Source organism: Cyprinodon tularosa, unplaced genomic scaffold (assembly GCF_016077235.1).
Source record: "Cyprinodon tularosa strain WSP-4 unplaced genomic scaffold, ASM1607723v1 ctg821, whole genome shotgun sequence".
NCBI lineage: Eukaryota > Metazoa > Chordata > Actinopteri > Cyprinodontiformes > Cyprinodontidae > Cyprinodon > Cyprinodon tularosa.
In genome coordinates, this window is record NW_024039587.1 from 543650 (window position 1) to 566106 (window position 22457).

General features: G+C 39.1%; 1 protein-coding gene across 2 annotated transcripts; it reads right to left on the minus strand.

Moving 5' to 3' along the window:
- Positions 1-264: 264 nt before the first annotated feature.
- Positions 265-22364, minus strand: atxn7l1 (ataxin 7-like 1). Of its 2 annotated transcripts, none has more exons than XM_038272291.1 (11): positions 22259-22364; positions 14116-14224; positions 12385-12571; positions 11793-12232; positions 9197-9279; positions 5445-5701; positions 4703-4919; positions 4372-4493; positions 3660-4190; positions 1542-1791; positions 265-1443 (listed from the first exon to the last, which is right to left on the minus strand). In XM_038272291.1, exons 2-11 carry the CDS (start codon positions 14129-14131, stop codon positions 1426-1428), a joined length of 2121 nt encoding a protein of 706 aa, XP_038128219.1. In that variant the 5' UTR covers positions 14132-14224; positions 22259-22364; the 3' UTR covers positions 265-1425. The 2 variants fall into 2 exon arrangements, with proteins under 2 accessions (XP_038128219.1, XP_038128218.1); XM_038272290.1 differs by having other exon boundaries at positions 14116-14228.
- Between the last annotated feature and the right edge of the window lie 93 nt (positions 22365-22457).

Below are 22457 nucleotides of genomic sequence, written 5' to 3' on the forward strand. Positions count from 1 at the left end.
AAGCCAATAAGTATAAAGGTTGAGATTTGATTGCATAAAGAAAAGTGAACGGCAACATAATCTAGGTGCTGGATAAGTGGTTTGATTCCAGCTTCCTCACATTAGGACGCGCTCCTGGCCAAGTGCTTTATAAATTCAGTCTACTTACCATTTGAATTTTAATGCAACTTCTCTTTAAATTAAACTCTTATTGTTTCCAGCTTGAAAAGCAACTACATTAAAATAAAATACAAAAAGCAGCAGCTACCAAACATTTGAACCTGGCTGTGCCCATTAATTTGCATTTAATTGCTACTGGGAGAAGAATAAAAAATGAAAAATAATATATCTAACTTTTTTTTTTTGGTGAGACACCAGGCCAATCGCTTTATTACTGTTAGACTACGATAGCATGGGGTAAAATAGTTAATATCTCTGTTTTCATTTAGTAAAAGGGGAAAAAAAATATTAATAAATACAAAAATACCAACAGATATGTACAAATATGAACTATAATACTTTTAACATTTCTTCAAAATGCCATAGAAATTCTATCATCTTTTATATTGAAAAAGTCTCTGTAGCTCAAACCTTAATGGTCACTTCCATAACAAACATTATTTAAGAATGATAAATTATTATACAAAAAAAAACAAAAATAAAACGAAGCAATCCAACACCAGAGTAATAATTCCATTTTGGATGCTTATCCTGGAATTTTTGTTTCTTTCAACATCAAAACCAGAAAGATAAAAAAAAAAAGGATCTGAATAAAGTCAGATTTTATCCTATATTGAAATACAACGCATCGACGTGGCATCATTGGTAACACGGATTCTTCCATCCCCTCCTCTTTGTGCGAGCACGACTTTTTCATGTCACAGTTGCAGAAGGAGTCAGCAAGGAGCTCAGGACAGTAAGTGCACTTCGAACACAGGCATGCTGGGACAGAAATGGAAATGTAGGGAGGTGGACAAAGAAAGGGGCAAGAACAGGCTAAAACCCAGGTAAATGTGCTGCGATCACTCTCCTCGTAGACTAAAACGGAGCCAAACGACGGAGAGGGGGAATAGAAAAGGTCCGTGGGGGCAGCAAAGCGGCACAGTAGTTCTGTCTGATGGAAAACAATCACACACCTCTTTTCAGGGTTCTCCATAAATTCTACAGTGGTGGTGTTAATGTTAGCATATTCCCTTTGCAATGTTTTTTAAGAAAACGTGTTCCTATAAACCCCAACCATAGTGAGGCACATCAAGTTTCCGGACGAAAGGATCCAAGCTGAGGGGGAAGGAGTGGAGGAATGGATCCTGTATCCTTGGATAAACAGGAGCCATGTGAGATGAAACGGCCTGATTGGTGCGGTCAGTGGAAGAGTGAAGTCAAAGGTCACAAATGGTGGTGGCCTGAACAGCTGCCCAAAGGTTCTGCCCTTCAAACGGGTTTCTGTCAGTGATTTAACTTGGCCTGCAGAAACAGACACAAACTCGTCATTCACCTGAGCTTCAATAATAAACTAAACCAATAACTGTAGCATCAGGTCATACAGCCTAACAAGCACCCACCTGTCTGGGCGACTCGTGCCCCAACGCCAAGATCCCCCCACCGTCGTTTCCTTCACCAAAGAGGCTTTCTAGTCCGCCTGGTCGGCTCAGTTTGCTGGCTTTCCCTTTATAGGAGCTGGGACTCCTCCTCTTCCTCCCTTCTGCTCCTCCGCCATAAGCTAAGGGTCCAGTGGGGGGAGCCATAGGCTGGTGTGGGGCTGAGGCCGGTTCCCTGTTTGTGAAGGTGATGCTGCTGGTGCCAAGTTCACGACTAACAGGAGCAAAAAAAGGAACAAAAAAAAGATATAGAATGATTCATTATAATGTTAAACTGAAAAAAAAGAAAACAAAAAGTATTCAAAACATTTTGCACCTTAAACAACATTTAAAAACAGACATAGGAAGGCCAAGATCTAAAATTAAAAATATTTCTCTCATCTATGTTTAAAAAAAGAAATTCACAAAATTTAGGGAGGATAAATGTCCACGTTTCTTCATTCCTTTCAGCTTAAAGTCTAAATACTAAAACTGTTTTCTTCTTTTTGTAAAGTTTTTTTCTTTTCTTGGAAAAATACCTTGTCACCGCGATCCTAAAAAAGAAAAAGTTTTCTTATCTTTATCTATACACAGATTAGGGATGGGGATCGTTAATATTTATTGATATTGATACCTTTATCGATACTCCTTATCGATCCGAGTCTTTATCGATACCACTATCGATACTTTTCTGTTATTTGGTGGAAAGACGATGCAACAAAATTTTTTTAACAGAACTGGTATTGCTTTTATTGATTAACAGGTGAGCATAACAACAACGTTTCTAGCCTTCAATAAACATGGCTAATGTAATAGGCCACTTCGAAATGACAAAAAACTAACTAGAATATATTTTCACAATTGTTGGTTAATGTATTGTCTACTGTCACTTTTCATCATGTTTTTAGTGATTAGGAAAATATTTAGCAAATAAATAATTGTATTTTAAATTAAATGTAATTTTTAATAAATGTTGGCATCAGTAGTTTAATTATATATTCTAAAATAGTTAGAGCAATATACAACTGTATTACTCATGTTTCTCGCCAAAAACTAAATTTCCCGTTTTCTTTACGTTACACTTGAACGCATCATGATAACCTAATTGTCGTTTTACTGAGCCAATCTGAACACATCATCACGCAGCACGTCTGAAACTTTATTTACTTTTCAAGCTAACTAGCTTGTATGCTTCCGATTACGAGATGGATTTCACAATTACTATTTTTAACTGACCGGACAAGCTACAAAGTCTGTGTGCACGCTCACCAGTGGTACTCTGAGTGGATGATTAAGACGGGCCCGACTGTGGTGCGGCGGCAGCCGTAGGAGGAGGAGGAGAAGTCTTTTCCGTTCATTCATTCTCGAGTCGCGAGCAAAGTTAGGTGCCAGACTTCACTTGTTTTACTTTTAATATCTGTTTGCTTACAATATCATTCCAAAACATTGGATGACATGCTGCAGTGATTGGATTGATTAGATTTAAATGCTGTGACGCGACTCGAGGGACACACAAGTATGTTACAGGACACCCGGGAGAAAAAAAAAAAAGACCAGACTCGATAGTGGTATCGATAAGCCCAAACGTTATTGATTTTCGGGTTTTGAAAAAAGTGGAACCGGGTCCTTGATGGAACCGGGTTTCGATCCCCATCCCTAACACAGATTTAATATTCACTCTTAACTTACTGGAAATTTTAACAATTAACTGCTTTTCTACACAACAAAGTGATAAAATTAGTGAATGTTTTGGGTTTTGTCATTTTATACTGCATATCTGCTCTCAATTTCTGTAAATAACTTTATAAAATTCTCTTAAATGAGTATTTTTTGACAAGAAAAGACAAACACCAAAACAAAACAGTAATCATCTCTCAGGGAAAACATGAATCATTTCTTATAAGGGCCATATAACTGCATAAATTCTCATATTTATTTGATGTGATTCTTTTGATCTACTCTGCAATCTATGGCTTAAAGAAAAGATGTAAGAAAAGGACTTTTAGGTGTGTGCAAATCGTTCACTAATCTATATAGGGAGCTTAAATAAAGCTAAGCTGAAATCTTAACTTTCTAATTATCTATAAACATACAGAGACCTACCAGTTCTGTGTGTTGATGCCTTGTGACCCATCTGCTCTGGACAGCCAGTTATCAGAGCTGCTCAGACGCCCATTCCCCCCTTGAGGTCCCTTATTCTTGGCTGGGGAACTCCTGGCTATCCCATAGCCTGGTAGCGTCGGGTGAAAACGGCTGCCGTTCCTTTTGTGGACATCTACTGTCTGAAACGAGGAAGATGAGAAGGACGACGAAGAGTGGGAAGAGTTCTTTCTCTTTTTCTGGCCCGCCGAGGGGACGCTTGCGTCTTTGGATGGCCGGCTGGCTTTGTGGGAGCCGTTGCGGGCTTTTCCCTGTGTAAAAGCCGGGCTGTGGGACTGCGCGGAGTCTCTGACGTTGAACACTCCAGCTGCCGATGCCGACTGAGGGAACGTGGCGGTGTAGGTGAGCGTGTTAGAGGGTGAGGAAGGGACAGGAGAGGCGATGGGGGTGGAAGAAGGAGCCTGCTGTGCCGTAACCAAGGAGGTACTAGATGTGGAGAGGGAGGGAAGGCTCTCAGCGGCAAGAGGCACCTTCCTGAAATACACAAATCCTTTAAAAAATGGGCACCCAGAAATATTTGTTCCAGAGTGATAATACGGCCATATTAAGTAGCCTTGAGATGTTTTTCACACTTCTTAAAAACTTTATCACTGAATCAACATATTAAATTGTGACGCAACACAAAATGAGGCATTAAGTCACGTTGAACACTCGCCTCCACATTTGGGCGTTGAGGTGTTTCTCCACCATAGTCTGCAGGGCCAGCCTCATTCTGACCCATCGCCTGTCGAACACATAGTAGCCCTGTCCCATAAGCCGGCTGCTGAAGACGCACAACTGCACGGAGACACAGGAGAACCTGGTTAAAGGAGCAACCTGACACCCTAAGGCAAGTAAGTAGAGATAAATGGATGGAAATAGAAAAAAAAGCTAAAAAAATGGAAGAATTAATGCCTAAAAAGCAGAATTCAGAAAGACATTAAACAAACTTTGGATCTAAAGGGAGGTTTCAACCTAATATCGGAATCCATTGTCTAAATATTTACCCCTAAAGGCCGCGGATGATGACTGGAGTAATGCAACAAGGGTCTGTCAGTGTCATCTGGACTCTCTGGGTCTCCCTCGTCGCTGGAGAGTCGGCTGCTGTCCCCTGCTGCGTTCCCCCAGCTGTTAGAAGACGGATCGGCGACAGGAACTACGGCAGGAGGCACTGCTGGAGGCAGAGGACTCGAACTGGAGATGGAAGAGGAGCCAACCAGAACTCTGGAGACGAAGCATCGGATGACAGGAGAGGGGGAAGAGTTAGTACCCCGACATTGATAAATTAACACTTTTCCCTCTCTTTCTTTTTACTTGTTTGAACTTTACAGCAACCCCTGGTGGTAAAACATGGTAACGCAACATCTTCTTCTCGGTAACATACTTTAGTACCATTCTGGTTGGTTTCCTTTCCACATGGGCAGATTCTGCTCAATATAACAAGCAGCACAGACAATAAACCTTCCAGTGTGGGTGTGATTATTACATTAGACTGTATTAGGAGGGGTTTATTCAAAACAAACAGCAACATAGTACCTCAATAAAAGCTAGCTATTACTTTTTGTGGCATAACCTCTGTCTGGAAGGGGATCAGTGACTGTCTGAGGGACATCTCCCCTATTACTGTATAGGACACCGCCTATCTATACATGTATTTGCTATTGATCTTATGATCAAACATTTTTGGAGGTTTAAATTGAGCTTTGGCATCATTAAATGCAGTAATAAATAAATGATAAGCAGCTTTACCTTGGTATGTGTGCATTGGCGAGCCGCAGCTTCAACGAGGAGAGCGGTCTTTCAGCGGGGCAGTAGGTTTTGCTGGGACTCGGCGTTTCTGGAGCTGCATTGCTCTGACTGCATCCTTCCTTCCCCCTGAGCGCCGCTTCCCTCTCCTTCTCCTTCAGAGCCTCCCTCTCCTTAGCCAGGCCCTTGTGCTCGGCTAAGAGCTCGTCGAAAAGCCTGCTTCGGCCGGGCACGGCGCGGCGCTGGGTTAACGAGTGAGTCTGTAGCACAACCAGGACAGCAAAGGTTACCGTAAAAATACTTTTGGTTCTTTGGGGTAAAAAGCATTCAGGTAACATCCAGCAACATGAATGCTACATATCTTTGCAGCTTAATTATAACTATTTTTCTATGGAGATGTATTTGATGACATCCACCAATATACAGGTCCTTCTCAAAATATTAGCATATTGAGATAAAGTTAATGATTTTCAATAATGTAATGATAAAACTTGAAAATTCATATATTTTAGATTCATTGCACTCCAACTAAAATATTTTAAGTCTTTTATTGTCTTAATACGGATAATTTTGGCATATGAAAGCTCATGAAAACTGTTCCAGGAAAAAATAAGGCAGATTTTTTTGTGGTTCTTCAAAAAAAGTACTGAAAGTGAGAGAGGATCTTTAAACTGGTACGGGAGGTTCATAAATCACACTTCTAACGATCCAGACCGCAGAATAAGAATGTCACAGCTTGACCAATTTAAATCTGAGCAGAGAGCTTAGGGAGCACTTTGTCTTCATGTTCATCCTATGTGAGCAAAGTCGACAGCAGAACGCTGATGACTCCAGGTGAGACGGACGTCTGGCAGGAGGCTAGAATTTTCTAAAAGTCAGTCCATTTATATGGAAGAGGTCCTGCTTAATATAAAAGTTTACTTCTATTCAAATCATTCCACCCTCTATTGATAGAACTCACTAACAACAGAGCTGAATTTAGCGTGTTCTCTACAGTGGAGCCCTTAGAGATTAGGTTTAAAAATAAGGCTGTTTGCAGATTAAAAATTTTAATCGCAATTACTCAGATGACCCAAAACTGGTCTGTTAGCTGGCAGGTTCAAACCCTTGTTGTCAAAGAGGGGTCAAATGAATTAGTTCAGTGGAGTAAAAATAACTCTTTGCTAAACCCTCAGCTTTTCAAACATGCAGGAATCGACAAAAACTATTGGTGTTTAAATGTTTAAAAGAATAATCAGACTACAGCTCAGAAATGTATTAGGACATACAGGAAGACTAACTGGACCTCTAGGTTTCAGGGTAGGTTAGGCAGGTTCTTCATCATGTTCAGCATCTCAGAAGCTGTAGTTAGAACCCAACTGATGCACAGAAACAATACACCTTCTTCCCTGCTCTTCATAAGCGCTGCTGACGGCAGAAGGAGCCCAGCAGCCAGGCTGAAGTTTTTGTAAAAATGACTTATGGTGCGACTAGAACAGCCCCATTGAGTTTTTCTTTAATAATGCTGCTGATGTGGATTTAATGCAGCATATAACTGCAAATTAAATCTGCTTAGTGATGAAAATCCTGATTTCAACTCCACCACAGCTAAATCTTCAAGTTCTGCACTTGTGTTTAAATCTTCCTTTATTAAATTAAACCAGATCTACCACACAAGCATTTTATTTATTTATTTTTTTTATTCAAGTTTTGAAAATTTGCATCATTATTAACCGAGATTAAGAATAAATAACTTGATTCGTTCTTTAAAAACGAAGCTTAAATAGGAACGAAGGAGTGCCCTTCCATATTGGAGGAGCAGGGCTGTTTCTAAGAGAAGTAAAGCAAATTTAAGCATCTGAACCTCTGGTAAAGGTGTGTTCATGTAAAAGCTTCAGACTTTCCAAAACCTTTCAGTTCCAGCCCTTTACACTGCTTTAAAAAGAAACTAAATATTAAAGATCAATAAAGATGGAATGAAGGAAAGATGATGTGGGGAAAATGAAAGGGAAGCAGTGAAAGGGGATTGAAGGAAAGAAACAAGAAAATGATGGGGATGGAGGGAGGGAGGAAGGAGGGAAGGAAGGAGGGAAAAGAGGGAGGGAGGAAGGAAGGAAGGAATGAGGGAAGGAAATAAGGACGAAAGGGAGGGAGGACGAACAAACGGAAGGAAGGAAGGAAGGAAGGAAGGAAGGAAGTGAGAGAAGTAGGAAAGATGGAAAGAAGGAAGTGAGAGAAGTAGGAAAGAAGGAAGGAAGTGAGAGAAGTAGGAAAGAAGGAAGGAAGGAAGTGAGAGAAGTGGGAAAGAAGGAAGGAAGGGAGGAAAGAAGTGAGAGAAGTAGGAAAGAAGGAACGAGGGGAGGAAGGAAAAGACGGAGGGAGGAAGGAAGGAAGGAAGGAAGGAGGGAAGAAAGGAGGGAAGGGAGGAAGGAAATAAGGACAGAAGGGAAGGACAGAAGGAAGGAAGGAAGGAAGGAAGGAAGGAAGGAAGGAAGGAAGGAACTGAGAGAAGTAGGAATGAAGGACGGAAGGGAGAGAGGACGAACGGACAGAAGGAAGGAAGGAAGGAAGGAAGGAAGGAAGGAAGGAAGGAAGGAAGGAAGGAAGGAAGGAAGGAAGGAAGGAAGGAAGGAAGGAAGGAAGGAAGGAAGGAAGGAAGGAAGGAAGGAAGGAAGGAGCCATGTTAAATCAAAAAGCATCATGGTACCTTTTTTGAAATACTGGGAGATGTTAAGGAAAACATTTGATCAAAATGTTATGGCTAAAGGATGTACTTATAATTCAATATTAATAATCATCGGTAAACATAATAAAGTCCAACTAAACAAAAAGTAAAACAACAAAACTCAATTTTAAAAGGCTGCAATCAAGGCTTCATTCATTAAAAAATACTTCCTCTGTTAAAACTCATTAGGAACTTCTAGGTGACAACCATAAATTCAAACATAACCATAATTCAGGTAAAAAGATCTCATGACAGCAAAATAACCTTAGAGTTACTCCAACATTTAATTTCCCTTGGATATTAAGAAAGTATTTATGATTTAATTAAATAACAGGTGCTAAGCGAAGAATTCAGAGTTCATTTTTATAAAGAAGCTCCAAATTGAGGCTGAAAGATCTGCAACGGAGCAGCGATTTCATTCATTTTACCTTTTTCAAAATGAACACCATCCTCAAACATCAAAGGTCTAATCTGTGACAACGCTGGATCACTACTTATCCTTAAGCCTCACAAAATATTCACATTTTATAACCTTAACTACCAATATAACTTTGTAATTGCCGATTTTATGGTAGATCTGAAATAAGGCAGCAGCACTTTGTTTAAAACGTTTTATTAAGGACTAAAGAAATCTGAAAAAGACATTAGTCTTCAACCCCTTTACTTTGATCCTCTAAATAAATCCCTACAGCCAAGGCAGGAACAACATGTCCGGAAAAATAATAAAATAAAATCCTTTCTTTAAAAAAATAAAATAAAATACCCAAAGACACTAACATGATGGCTCTTTAATTACTTAATAACCAGTATGTTTGAGAAAGATTAGTAAAGCTTGGTGGAGGTAATTAAAGGGCAGTTCTAGAGTATTACAGCTAAACGATGATGTCGCCTCATCTCACATCTATAATTACTTCATCAAGAGAAGCGAGAACCCTGTAATGCTGGAAAGCGCAGGAGCCGTAGCGACGAGGGCTGGAGAGCTTAGCTGCTTCCTTTTCCCAGAGAGGGGTGTGTAAAAGAAGACGGGGGAGTGATTGTGGGGTTGTGTTACCTTGCAGGTGAGAGAGCGCGTGCAGGAACGTTTAGTCTCAGGGTCGGGCACTCCGCAGTGCTTGTCAGGATCAAAGACTCTCCCTGTAAAATACACAGACACACATTACATTAAATAGGAAAAAAAAGGCATCACTGCTTCATTTCTCCTTTCATATACCAAATCTCATTAGATGCAAGAGAAAGTTCTCCAGCTCTCTGACTGAGCTAATTCAGCTCTTTATGATGGTGGATTGTGCTTTCCTACTCGTGCAAATCATCCCTATCAACCTTGTTTGTTTCAGTCGTTCAGAATTAGTTTTAGAGGCCAGATTCTAGGATTCTGCGTGAGAAAGCGGAGTGCACTTTCAGCATCAAACGAATCAACCTGAGCAAGTGATTCATGCGGTGACTAATTGTTCTGACAGGACATCTTGGCGGGCTGACAGGATCCTGATTGAGGAAGAAAGAATAAAAACTATACTTTCAACAAATCTGACTGCTTTGACTTTGTTTTCTGTGTGTCAATGACTGCCAAAATATATTGTGTATAATGGGCAGCAAAGTAACAAAGCTAATTAAAAATGCATTTAAGATGTCAGAGCATCTCCACGTCAGCTAGGTGAGCTTATCTATAGCGTTGGTTTCAGGTTTTTAAAGCTTACCTTGTGCAAAAAACTAGTAAGAACAAGAAAAAGTAAAAAAAAATGACTTATTTGGAACAAGGCTCAAACACGACAACAACAGTGATAAAGCCAGTGATAAAGAAACTTTAGGCTGTTTGTAATAATGCATGATAAACGATGCATTCATCACAAGGAACTGCAAAGTATCATCTACGGTAGATGGAATCTAGAATCTAGGTAGAATCTAGGCTACAAACCTTTTTAAAATGTGCAAAACACAACTAAAGTTATACTCAAATGACATTAGAGATGTAAAATGTAAATACACGGCCCAATAGATCTTCTGTCTCCACAGCCACAAACCTGCATCGGCCCACCACAATATACACATCAAATGAAAGTTGAGTCTCGGTAGAATCGAGTCATGTGCTTCACTTTCCTCTAAACCAAAGCATTGCAGAGATACAGGCCATTAAACAGCAAGAGATGAAACCGCTGAGCCTGAAACTAGCGGTTAGAGTATCTCTTACCTTTGCTGCTTCTCCATGAAAACTGTATTATGGGTAAATCCACATGTGTTTGGTTCAGAGTAATCTCTATTGCAAAAGATAAAAACACTTTGGGCGTATCCGCAGGTCTTTAGCATCATGAAGTAGCCTTTAAAAGCCTCCAATCCAGGAGAGTGATCAAGCTAACAGACGGTTTTTGGCTGGCTCTGATTGGCTGGAACGACTGTCAGTCTTGGTCACCTGAATCTATATACATTTTACCTTCTCTAACAATTTGATTGGCATATAATTCCTTTAAATGGACCAATCCGTTGCGGGTTATGGCCCTGTCCAACCTCACACACACATAGCTAGGCACTGTGAAAGTGATAACTATGTTTGTGTGCGTGTGTGGTTGAATTTTAAACAGTTGCCCAAAACTTTTGGATCCAACTCCAATCATCATTTTTAGTGATCTGAAAATTAAAAATGAATGTTTCTACATGTAAAAAAAGCAGACGACACAGATGGTGCCAACTTTGTAAACCTCTCTTGACCCTTTTTGTAAAAAAAACACCTCTGTAATTCTGTTTAGCTTCATTTTAGAAGGGGAGTTCTTCTCAAGAACAATGTCAACATATCGTACTTTAGCGTAAAAGGGAGTAATGGCTTCCAAAGCATAATTTCAGAGAGATGCTGATTCTGAAAGTATCACATCTCCATAAATCTCACACGTGTTTAATTCAGTCTATTCAAATAGAATACAGAGATGTAGATGCAGAGATACATGGACCGTGTCATTAAGCATAACCAAAGCTAAAAACATGGTTAGGTTTGCAAAGTTTTTTTTTTAAAACGTGCAAATTATGGACAAATAAAATGCTGATTTATTATTTTTTTTGTTTGGAATGACTTTGATGCAAATGTGCATCAATGCTTTTACAGCCTAAAGCTCCTATCTGCTTTCAAAGCCTACAAATAAGTTATGTTTCTCTGCACAAACTAACTGGCCAATCTTAAACTGTTGCTCCGAGAAGGCTGTAATCTTGTCCTGGCCTGTTTTATAATCCCCGTAATCTTTCTGTGTTTGCTGCACCGGACAACAGGTCAGATCTGTGCAGCAGCAAACCAGAGATATCAACAAACTCACATGCTCTCACTCACACACACAGTTTACACTGACTAGACGGAGGAGCCTGATAAAGAGCAAAACAAGCAGACAGGAGAGGAGAGAATGTAGGAAATACTCCTCAGAGTGTTAAAATGTCAGAGAAAACAAGGAGGAGGTGCAGAATCATAAGCTGATAAATATGTGGAGATACGGTAGTTGGGGGGGTTCTTTAGATAAACAGCTTTTATAGCAGTATATCAGAGAGATTAAAAATACCACCATTAGCTGCATCACTGTCCTAATTTTACATTAAGAGATAAACAGAAATGTTAATCAAATTTTTCTAAACTTATTTAAAAAGTTGAAGCTAATTTTAACTCCATATTGACTCACCTGAGACTCTCTTGTGCGGCCTAGCAGGCGCCTTAGCGCCGTTTTGTTGCTTCTTCTCCATGGGCGAGAGCGACGACAACGTTGGCAGAGCAACGGATCTGTGAGAGGGCGACGGCGAGAGGGAGGGCTTCCTGTCCATAGGGGAGGGCGACGGCGTTGACGACCCCCGTCTCTCTAGGGGGGATCGCGCGGGGCTCGGCCGCCTATCCAGGGAGGAGGGAGGCGTGATGGAACGCGGTGTTGAGGGGCCGCCGCTGGGGCGGCCGTTGACGAGCTTTTCGTTGGAGCGCTGGGAGGCTGGTGGGGCGAAGGAGGGCGATTTTAGCGGAGAGAGCGTGGATGAGGATGAAGAGGAGGAGGAGTTGAGGCGCACGTGCGATGCCGAGTCTGCTCGGTTCAGACAGGGCATCTTCTCCAAGCTGACGACAGGTAACGATACGCTGGGAGGGGGAAAGGAGACGTTGGAACCAGCATTAAAATACAGGAAAATGTGTCATTTAGAAGGAGCAAAAGGTGCCTGTTCTAAAAAGTCAGAGTGACTCACACTGAAATCATACAAAAAAATAAATAAATAAAGGAAGCATGCACAAACCAGGTCTTGTTCCGCGCCCCCTTTGGTGGGTAGACGGCGAGCGGTGCCTTGTTGAAGCGGGAGTGAGGGTAATCTTTGGGGACCCTGAATGCAAGCGTGTCCCCTGGGCTGGGGGCCACGGCAGGCGCTTTGGGCTTCATGGGAACGAGCGGGCTCCTGGAGGGGATCGGGGAGCTGTGTCGCTTCTCTAAAACACGACGAGAAGAGAAAAAAAAAAAAAAAACTTAACATGAAGTTGTACAGAGAAATGAAAAATATAAGGTAAACACTGATCAGACGCTGATTATTGAGAGCTATGGAAGAAATATTCATAGCCATTTGACTTCTTACATATTCTGACTCATTGTGTGGAATGATTCTGCATCAACCCCCTTTACTCTGACACTCAAAATAAAACTAAGAAGACAACATACCAGCTGAGGTCATTATAGGATCACTATTAGGATAACAGGACAGCAACTGACCTGGATCAGATTAAGGCACATCCACATATTAAATGGCCTAGTCAAAGTCTAACTGAGAAACTAAATAAAATAAGTTTACAGATGCTTTCTCTTCAACCTGAATGCGTCTTACTCTTTTACTGAAACAAATGTACAAAAGGAGTCAGCATCTAGAATAGACCTACCTAAAACAATTACAGGAGGATAAACAAGTCTCCTAAAGTTTAATTAGGGGTATCAAAGTAAAGGGCGGTAAAATCAAAGACATCCCTAATGTTTCGGATGGTCACCTTCCCAAAAAATAAAAACTCTGTTTAACGTCACTTGCTTTAAAATGTTGTACTACTTTGAATTTGTCCATAGAAGATATTACGGTTGTAATGTAGCAAAATATTGAAACACAGAAAGTTCAAGGGGCATGAATACGGAGGAAGATGGCTGCCAATTAAAACATATATGTAGGTGTTTACTTGTTTAAATGTAAGCCAATAAATGTTAATTCAAGATTTGCATTTGTTCCTTGTTGTGAACAAATATGTACACGTGACATCAGGTGTTTCATTTGTAAAAATCTGAGTTGAAAACTCATACATTTATGAGAATAAATCGCAAATTCACAAGAGTAAATCTACAGCCATACAAACATACGTTTTTGATCTGTACCTAAATATGTAGTGTGTAATTATATTGTTGCAAAAGTGTAAACTTGTATTGTCACATATGAAACATGAGTCGTCACATGCATGTATGAGTTAGAAACCAGGAACAAATACATTTGCAGGACTTTCGACACCTACGCATATGTTTGTATTCACAGTTATCTCATATATGCCCACCTTTGCATGGCACTGCAATCATGCAAACCTATTAGGTTCAATAGGAATACATTTTTCTTCTCTATTAACAAGCAACAACTAAATAAAACTGAAAGAATTGTAATGTCTTTATTGCCGATTTCCATCCAGATGGCTGCTTTTGTAGCACAGCAGAGAGCAGAACTGTGTTGTTCCTGAAAACTGTTTCCAATTCAACTTTCTTCACTTTTCTCTAATTAGCAACATGCCCACCGCTATCATAAATATGTTCGTCTGATGAATGCCACCTTACTAATGAAAATCAAACTAAAGCCCACAATGATGAATCCCTTTTGAACCAAATCTGATCAGAATCTTTGAGCTTAAACGGCCCAGAAAGAGTCGGAGGGGGGGAAATATAACTAATCACAAGTCTGTCGGTGTGCGGGTGGAGGATTTAGGGGGACTGAGGAGAGGAGAGGAGCTTAACTTACGGTTTTTGCTATGCATGTCTTTGTGGGAGCAGGGTGGGTAGGGGGTTGGGAGTGTGTGGTCCAGGACTGTCTCTCTCTGTGTCTGTCTCACAGGGAAACTATACCCCAGCTACCTGAATGAAAACAGAGGGGTGAAGATGTTGTAAATGCTCAGCAATAAAGTTAGGGGGGGGGGGGGTGGGGACCTCTGTGAACCTAAAAAAGAAAAAAAAAAAAAAAGAAAGAAAAAACTACACACAAAGTGTATTTTAGGCAAATAATATCAAAATATAGAAATCAGGTAAAAAACGGTGCGAATTAAACCGTTGAGGGTGAATTTCCTGCCTGGTGATAAAAATCAGCGCATTCTACTACAAGGCCCTGAATGGCAGTTAAAGATAATTAGGCCCCACTGCATCATGGGTTATCCACCATACTGAACAGTGGGAATCATTTTCAAACATTTCTTCCTTAGAGATCTTTTCAAACAGCTGGTTCGGTTTCCTATTCCATAGGTTTTAATGTGGTGTCAGTTCTCCCTTTGCAGCTCTAACGGCTTCAACTCTTCTGGGAAGGTTGTCCACAAGGTTCAGAAGCACGTTTTGGCAGAGATCTTTGACTGATTGGACAAGAAGATCTGGATCATAGATTAAACTCTCTCATCCTTGTCTTTCTTTAGGCACCTGGCTGACACCTTGATGTAGGAGAAGGAAGGAAGGGGCACTCCCTAAAATGTTCCTAAAAAGTTGGGAGCATGAAAAAGTCCAAACTCTCTAGGTTTAATCCAGCATTCACAGTTCCTTACACTGGAATGTTCAGTTCAGCTGCTTTTAATGTTTTTGTTGGGTTTGCGAATACTTCTGCTTAAAAAATAAAGACCATCGCAAAAATTCAAACTACCCCCAACCAGGTTGTGATCTAAGCTTCAAAATGCAAAAGAAGGAACAGGAGTATGAAGCAAAAAGTAATATAATAGGAAATGTTTTATAAATGACATTTAAGACAGCTTAATCTAATCTTAAAATTTGATAATTATTGAAGCAATCAAATATTTCAGTGTTTGATGAAACGTTAAATGGAGTATAGAGATTGTAAAACATGCTTTTAGCGGACAGAGCAACCAACTTAGAGCAGTAATCATACATTTAAAAAAAATGTGGAAAAATGTTTTATTTAAGATAAAAATAACCTTTAACGTCCATCAATATGTTGAATCCAGAACTCCTCAAGTGAAAACATTTAATTTGGTAAAAAAAAATTCTTTAAGGAACCTTTGATCATTAAGCAAAATAATTAATCGTTAGTCGCAGCTCTGGATTGAATCCCTAAAATAAGAACTATACTTGTGATAAAATCACTTGTGAGAAAAAAGTGAAAAAACCCACTTGTACTTATTGATTCATTACTAACATAAATAATAATATTTAATGGTATTAAGGCTAGGTGAAACTGCAGGAAGGTAGAGCTCCTAGTGTTTGTAGATGTCTGTTGTCAAACAGGTTTACTGGGCTGCGGTGTTACAAGGGAAAACGGCTGAAACCACATAGCCTGCTCTACTTTTCTCACGTGTCTGTATTTTCTTTTTGAATCTAAAGACCTAAGATTTTCTTTCCTAGTCTCAAGATTTTGAGGAGTGTAGCAGCGACCATCATAATGCATTGTTTGATGCTAGGCAGCTTCTGTTTTTTAATTATTATCATCGTAGAGGTAGACACTTTTAATATAATCCGAGGCAAGAACCCGCTGTAGTTTCTCTGATCATATAGCATTGGGCATTTAACCACCTGCAGCCAGATTTGTGGCAAACTTGCTCGGATTCCGTGTCGCTGATTATTTTGTGTTTTTCATTCTTATGAGACCTTTTAGTCCTTTAACCGACTCACAAGCTGCTATAATCCTCCTTTTGGAAACGTAAGAGCTTTCTGAATCGAACAGCGGTATTTCCTCTTACTTCAACAGTCAGGAGCAAATCAAACTACTTGGCTCCAAACCTTCAAAATACTAATGCTTTTAATAAATAAAGCATCTCTTCTTTCCAATATGTTCAGAACATTTTTTAGATGACTGTAACCCTTTTCACTAATCTTTAAGACGTATCAGGCAGCAGATACTCTTATCTTCAGACTGAGGTTGGCTCTGTTTTCTTTCACTGAGTCCAAATGCTAATAAAAGCATCTCTTCTTGCTTTAGAGTCACAATTATTGATTTTTCAGGTAGAAGCACAAGGCATAGGACTCTGCTTGTTAAGAGCTGAGTACATCCTACGTCGAATCTTAGCATCATCTCATGTAATTAAGTATATAATCCTAATTTAGCAGGAAAAACAGCAGAATTTAGGATTCATCTACCCATCAGTTCCACAATACAGTTTCATTTTTTGCAGGATCATTTTTGTGCATCGTGTTTCTATGTGTGACAGGTGTGTAAATAAACCAGTGGAGGCAGGAAACCAGTGGAGGCTGCTGTATTCAGAATAGCAGGGTGAAAGTCCACACTCGCATTTACTGGTATGCAGTATTCGTTTCACACGTTTGCTCACATGTTCCTTTACATTTCACACGTTGGATTCGCACCATTTCAGTCAATTCTGCTTTTTGACAAAGCAGCAGAAGAAACAAACAACTGACGGATGAACTGGAGGCGGCCACATTTATACTCTGCTTTCAGCACCTATTGTTACATTTGGTGTCATTTTTAAGAATAAAAACATTGATTTTCAGTGAGCTTTAAAGGTATAAGCTTTTAAACTTGAAATCATTAGCAATCAAAATATTTTTGGGGGAAATTTTCTCAAGTATCAAAGACAAAAAGTTAACATTACGGCAAATTTAATTGAAGAATACGCTTAAAAGTTATAAATGTAGTCTAAAAGTTCTCCAAAAAGTAGTCCTGTATACTGCAAGAAATAAATAAAGTCAATGTTTTCCCACTCAAACTAAAACTGAGGAAAAACCAGAAGCAACCCATCATGAGTCACATACACAGACAATCTCCTGGCAAGGTCAACAAGCCTGTCAACCACAAGGGCGCCATCCCTGCTACTCTCTCCTGCTTGTTGCTGGTTGTTATGGCCATGCTGTCAGGCCAGCTGCTTGCTGATTGGCCTCCGATTCATCCCGTGGGTGGAGCCAAAAGAATAAGGAAGTAGGCTCTCAGAGCTCAGATGAGTTTGTTTGTGTTCAGAAAGGAGAAGACACAGAAACATAAGAAAATAAGAGACATCTGAATAATCTCCAGAGAAATAAGCCTGGGAGTGATAATTGACTACAGCTGCAGACTTATAAACACCACTATAGTCTATATAAACTAATAACACAGTTATTATGCTGGTTTACACAACAAATATCTGAATGGAAACAGATTCTTCAGTGGCAGAAAAGAATCTTTAAGTGGATGCAAATAAATTATTGTTGAATAAACACAGAAAACAAATTTAGAGTAGAGTAAAAACAAAACCTCCTTCATTAGGAATATATTAATTCATCAATGGGAGCCTAAAAAGTAATTTTCTAGCAAACAAATATTAAGAATATGAATTTAATTGCCCAAATTTCAATATGAACATAACATTAAAAAACAATTATTGGATACATTTCTGCTGCATAATTAGCAAGGATTATACTAAAGGAAACTTTTTTTTTTCACAATTATTATCTTATTTACTGTTTGTGAGCAGCATAAAAATGTTATTATAAGGTATATACAAGAGCTGAAAAATTTAAAAATTATTCATCGTGATTAATCTTAAATCAATAATTTAGTAATCTAATGATCATTAACTGAAGTATACAGACAAGTCACTGTCTGTGTATATGTACATATATATATATATATTAAACTATATATATTAAATATATAGTTTAGTTATAGTGTAAGCTCAAATAAAAAGCAGTAGAATGTGTCTTTACTCCATTAATCAATTTGTCAAGAGAAAATTACAGACAGAATACTCAATAACTAAAATAACAGAAACTTGTGGCCGCGACATATTCCCCTATTTTAGATGCTTACGTAGAGCTTTGAAATTTGGAATAAGATCATAAAAGAAACCACTGCAGTTAGCTTTAAAAAAAAAAAAAAAAAAAAAGGAGAAGTAATTTAGGTCTGAAAAGTCTCTTTTTTAAAAGGTCTGAAAATATAGAAAACCACAATAATCGGTTTTAGGTCCCTTAGGTTTCTTTAGCTCTATTTAACAAAAAAAAAGCTTTTTTGGTTATTACAAACCCCACAAATCAGGTCATACATCTCAGCATTAAATTGGATATTCTAAATTTCAATAAAGTATTGAAACTTAAAAAAAAACAATTTATGAGTAGATAAACACTACCAGAGTCCCTAATTTCTTTAAATACTGAGAGAAATATTTCTATAACTAAAGCTAAATAGAGCTAAAAACTGTATAGCTAACTACATACATATATAGTTTTACTAGTTGATCATTTCAAAAAATCTGTAAATGACTAAAAATGTCATTACCACATCAATAATAATAGAAACCTTATTTTTTTTCTTAGTGGTTTATTTATAAAATGAGCCACAATCCGACATGTAAAAACGATATTGATACATATCTGAATGAAATAAATGAATAAAAAAGATAATTAAATATTGTGTATGCATTATACATTGAAATGGCTCTGGTTTTCCCATGTGCGGTGAACAATAGCTAAATTAGATACATGTATGTAAGCACTTAGAATAAATGTTTAATTCAACATTAGTATTAAATCATATCAGATATTTAGCTCGGTGGGGTTAAAGTTTCTTTTAAAAAATCAAGCAAATTAATACGTTCCTAATCAAACCATAGTATCCTTAACCTTTCACTATAGTAGCAAGTTATTTTTGAAATGCTAAAGCTACAAAATAACTAAAAATAAACTGATGTAGGTTGTAATAGTAATGTTAGCAAAAAAAAGGGACCTTCAGAGCAAGTGGATGCAGGATCAGACCCAATTAACCGACATCAGAGAAGTTGCTACCCCCAAACATGGCAGAAGATAATTGAAAATAGTGATGAAATTGATCTAAAAAGATCTGAACTGATTATTAAAATGGAGGGCTAACTTAGAAATATTGCTATAAAAAGATAATGATGGTAAAAAATAAATAAAAACATTTCTGAACATAAACAAAGAAGGCGCCTCTTCTATCATGATTAAAAACAGCCCTGAGATAAAAATAAGGAGTGGGCTTTTTCAGGTCCAGCTGAGAGCTACTATGCAGCCAAAACCAAAACAGCAACTGTTAAGTTAGGAACATCACTCCCTCATCGGTAAACGAAACCCAACAGCTTCTTTGGTTAAAGGCAAATTTCACCACCAACATTCGAACGGCAAGTGATGCAAACAACAACAAGCTTTTATAACAAGCTCCCACTCAGAAGCCCGACGCTTGTTAAAAGAGGGCTACACTGAAGCTGAAAAGATGCGCAAAATTGATCTGATCTGCCTCCAAGCTCAATAAAGCCACAGAGAAAGGAGAGACAGACGCTTCCACAAACAATAACATGACCCTTTCATTGCTTATTCAACTTACTTGCACTGGAGGAAATATATTGAATTATCGGGAAGATGCGATGGAGGCGTATTTATTCAAACGTAGGTCCACAAAAGCAGAAATCTGCACTGACCACTGGATTCTCTTGTCTCTAGCAGCACTTAGGACCCAGTTTGAACATGACTTAAGGGATGCCCTTAGAAAATTCATGTTTCAGATAGTTTTTACAACTTACTTCACGGGAAACATGAGTTATTACGGCTAAAATGTGCCTTTTACACCCTGATCAGGCAATAATAGGCTTTGAGGTTTAAGTATTTTTCAGCATTTCTTTGCACATTTTTTCTCCAGGGAAATCTCTTAAGAGAGAATGTGGTAGCAACACTGCCAGCGGTGGGGATTTAGATTATATCCCACAGAGAAATTTAGATTCTGAGAATATGGATGCTGGCTTTACTCTAAGGAAAATTAAATCAAACACATCCATAAAAAAAATGGATGAAACTGATGAACAGGAAGCTCAAACAAGCTTCATTGTTTCAATTCTCTGTTGTTCTCTGCTATTTGTTTCCATGCAAAACTCCATTTATGGAGGATATTTCTGCAGTGGTAAGGTTACAAGGATTAAAGCCATAAAGGGTGGATGGATGACAATGATTATCTGCAACCGTCTAGCTATTGCAATGACTCCAAAGTCCAAATACAGCCCAGATGAGCAGCAAACTATGCAGGCAGAATGGAGCCAGCGATGCCCTGAGGCAGCCAGGCTGCTCCTCCCTTCTGTGTGTAGATGTTAAAGCTTTAGAGCTGCTCAGCTGTGCAGGTCAAGCGCGAAAGCTAAGCCCTCAGTGAATATACACAAAAACAAATACGACGCTTCTTTGGGTAACAAAACATTTAGACTCAAAATCCCAGTGGGGAAACGAATGTGCTGGTGAGGATGTGCAACAAAAGAAGGAAATGCATCAAGTATCATAAAGCTATCTAGACAGGTGATCCATTCAGTTGTCATTTAATATGTAATAGTCATTTAAACAAACTAAAAAGCAGTAAGTTATCTAAAGCATTATTTAGTTTAATGTTATTTAAAAAAGGAAGTCGGAAGTTTATGATATAAAAAATAGTTCGTTTTGCAGGGAGATGCAGAGTGTTTACATGTGCATGAGTGCGGTTAAGACCCGCTGCCAAGGGTAGAAGGGGCTGCAGGGGGGCAGGAGCGGGGACAGAACAACAGTGGTTGCCAGGAGTTTATTTGAGAGTGTGCCTCACAATAGTGCTGACCTCCTTCTGCTCAGAAACAGAAAGTGAGGATGTGTGCGACTCTGCTGGCTCTGCCGTCCAGACTCTGTTTGTGTATGTGTTTATTCAGCGTGACCGTGTGCGTAACGCCCTCCTCCCCTCCGCTAGCTTCCCCCTCTAAGATCGGCTCACGGACAGATGCAAGAGCGCCCTGTGGCGCCACTACCAAGAGGTTGGAGAAGGATGGTTGGAGACAAAGTAGTAGATGCAAAATTATCATTTCAACGTCACTAACTGCATTAAAATATATTTTACTGCAATACCAACTAAATAAAATCCAGCCCCGCCAACTGATAATGAAAACATCCCCAGTTCTCAACATCTAACTGAGAAATTTTCAGGTTAAATTGACAGGTCAGCACAGATTATTAATCAGAGAGGCAGCTCAAAGGTCCACTGTTACTTCTGAGGAGATCCACAGCTCAGGTGGAAAAGAATAAAAAAACAATAATCTTGCCATTTATGGAGAAATATATGTTCCTCACCACTTTAAATGCATCATCCAAATACAGAAATTCGGTGGTGGCAGCATCATGCTGTGGGAGATTCACTGATAAGCGGGATCAGGAAAGCTGACTAAGTCCTCCTTCCAATCCTGAAAACTGATTCTAGAAAGTGTAACTGCCTGAAACTTATAGACTTATAGCCCAGAGAAAGAACGAACCAAAAGGTCATCAAAAGGTGAATAGAGCTGAATTCTAACTGACCTTTAACAGTTTCTTTTTTCGAAAGATGGTTAAAAATGTCTCTGGATGTTCCGGTAGAGACGTCCCTTATGAACTAGATACGTAAAAGTTTGTGGCTACAGGAAGCAAGGAAGCAAACCTAATAAATGCTCCAACAAGGTTTGTTTAATGACGGCTGGAAAAATCACATATATAGTCTCAAGAACATGGATCATTAATTATCAAATGGTATCAGGAACAAATACACAGATCTAGCTGAGAGCTAGTTGCTTACTTCCTCTTTAAACATTATTTTCCATCCACATGTTTGCTTCTGATTTTTCCAGTTGAAGTATTAAAATACTTTTCGGCAGATTAGCCGAAAGAACCACGGTAATGATTAAAGCCCCATTGGAAAACAAACCGATTAGCTAGTTTGATAGAGATAAAACACTTGTTTATAAAACCAGCTGTAAATTATTTAGTGTTTCTCACCTTTAATGAGGCGGCTGTCGACTATTAGAGAGAATAAACGAGTGGCGCTCTGAGTGCTTACGTTAACGACAGGTTGGAGTGATAATCACCAGTTATTGTATTAATCTGGGTGCGAGTGTGGACGTCCCTGTGGCGCGAAAATACACTGATGATGTTAATATCTAGGAAAATTCTATGATTTTGGCCTTTGTTATCTTTTTTCTTACCGTAATGTGTGAGGATGCCCTGAGGAGTCACCACTTTACTGCAGACATGGCAGACAACGAGACAAAAATCCTCCAAAGCAGGGAAGTGGGTGCGGATAAGCATCTCTGAAACAGACAGCGAAAGGAGAAGCTGTGTTTACATGATTAATTTAAAAAAATAATGTAGTACATCAACACAAGGACTCAGAAATCGACTTAG

Excerpts from the sequence above, each read along its gene's own strand:
- atxn7l1 (XM_038272291.1), bottom strand. Across the intron at positions 4,920-5,444 it reads GCCAATGCACACATACCAAG|AGTTCTGGTTGGCTCCTCTT; the intron begins GTAAAGCTGCTT and ends CTTCGTCTCCAG. Across the intron at positions 4,494-4,702 it reads ATCATCCGCGGCCTTTAGGG|TTGTGCGTCTTCAGCAGCCG; the intron begins GTAAATATTTAG and ends GTCTCCGTGCAG.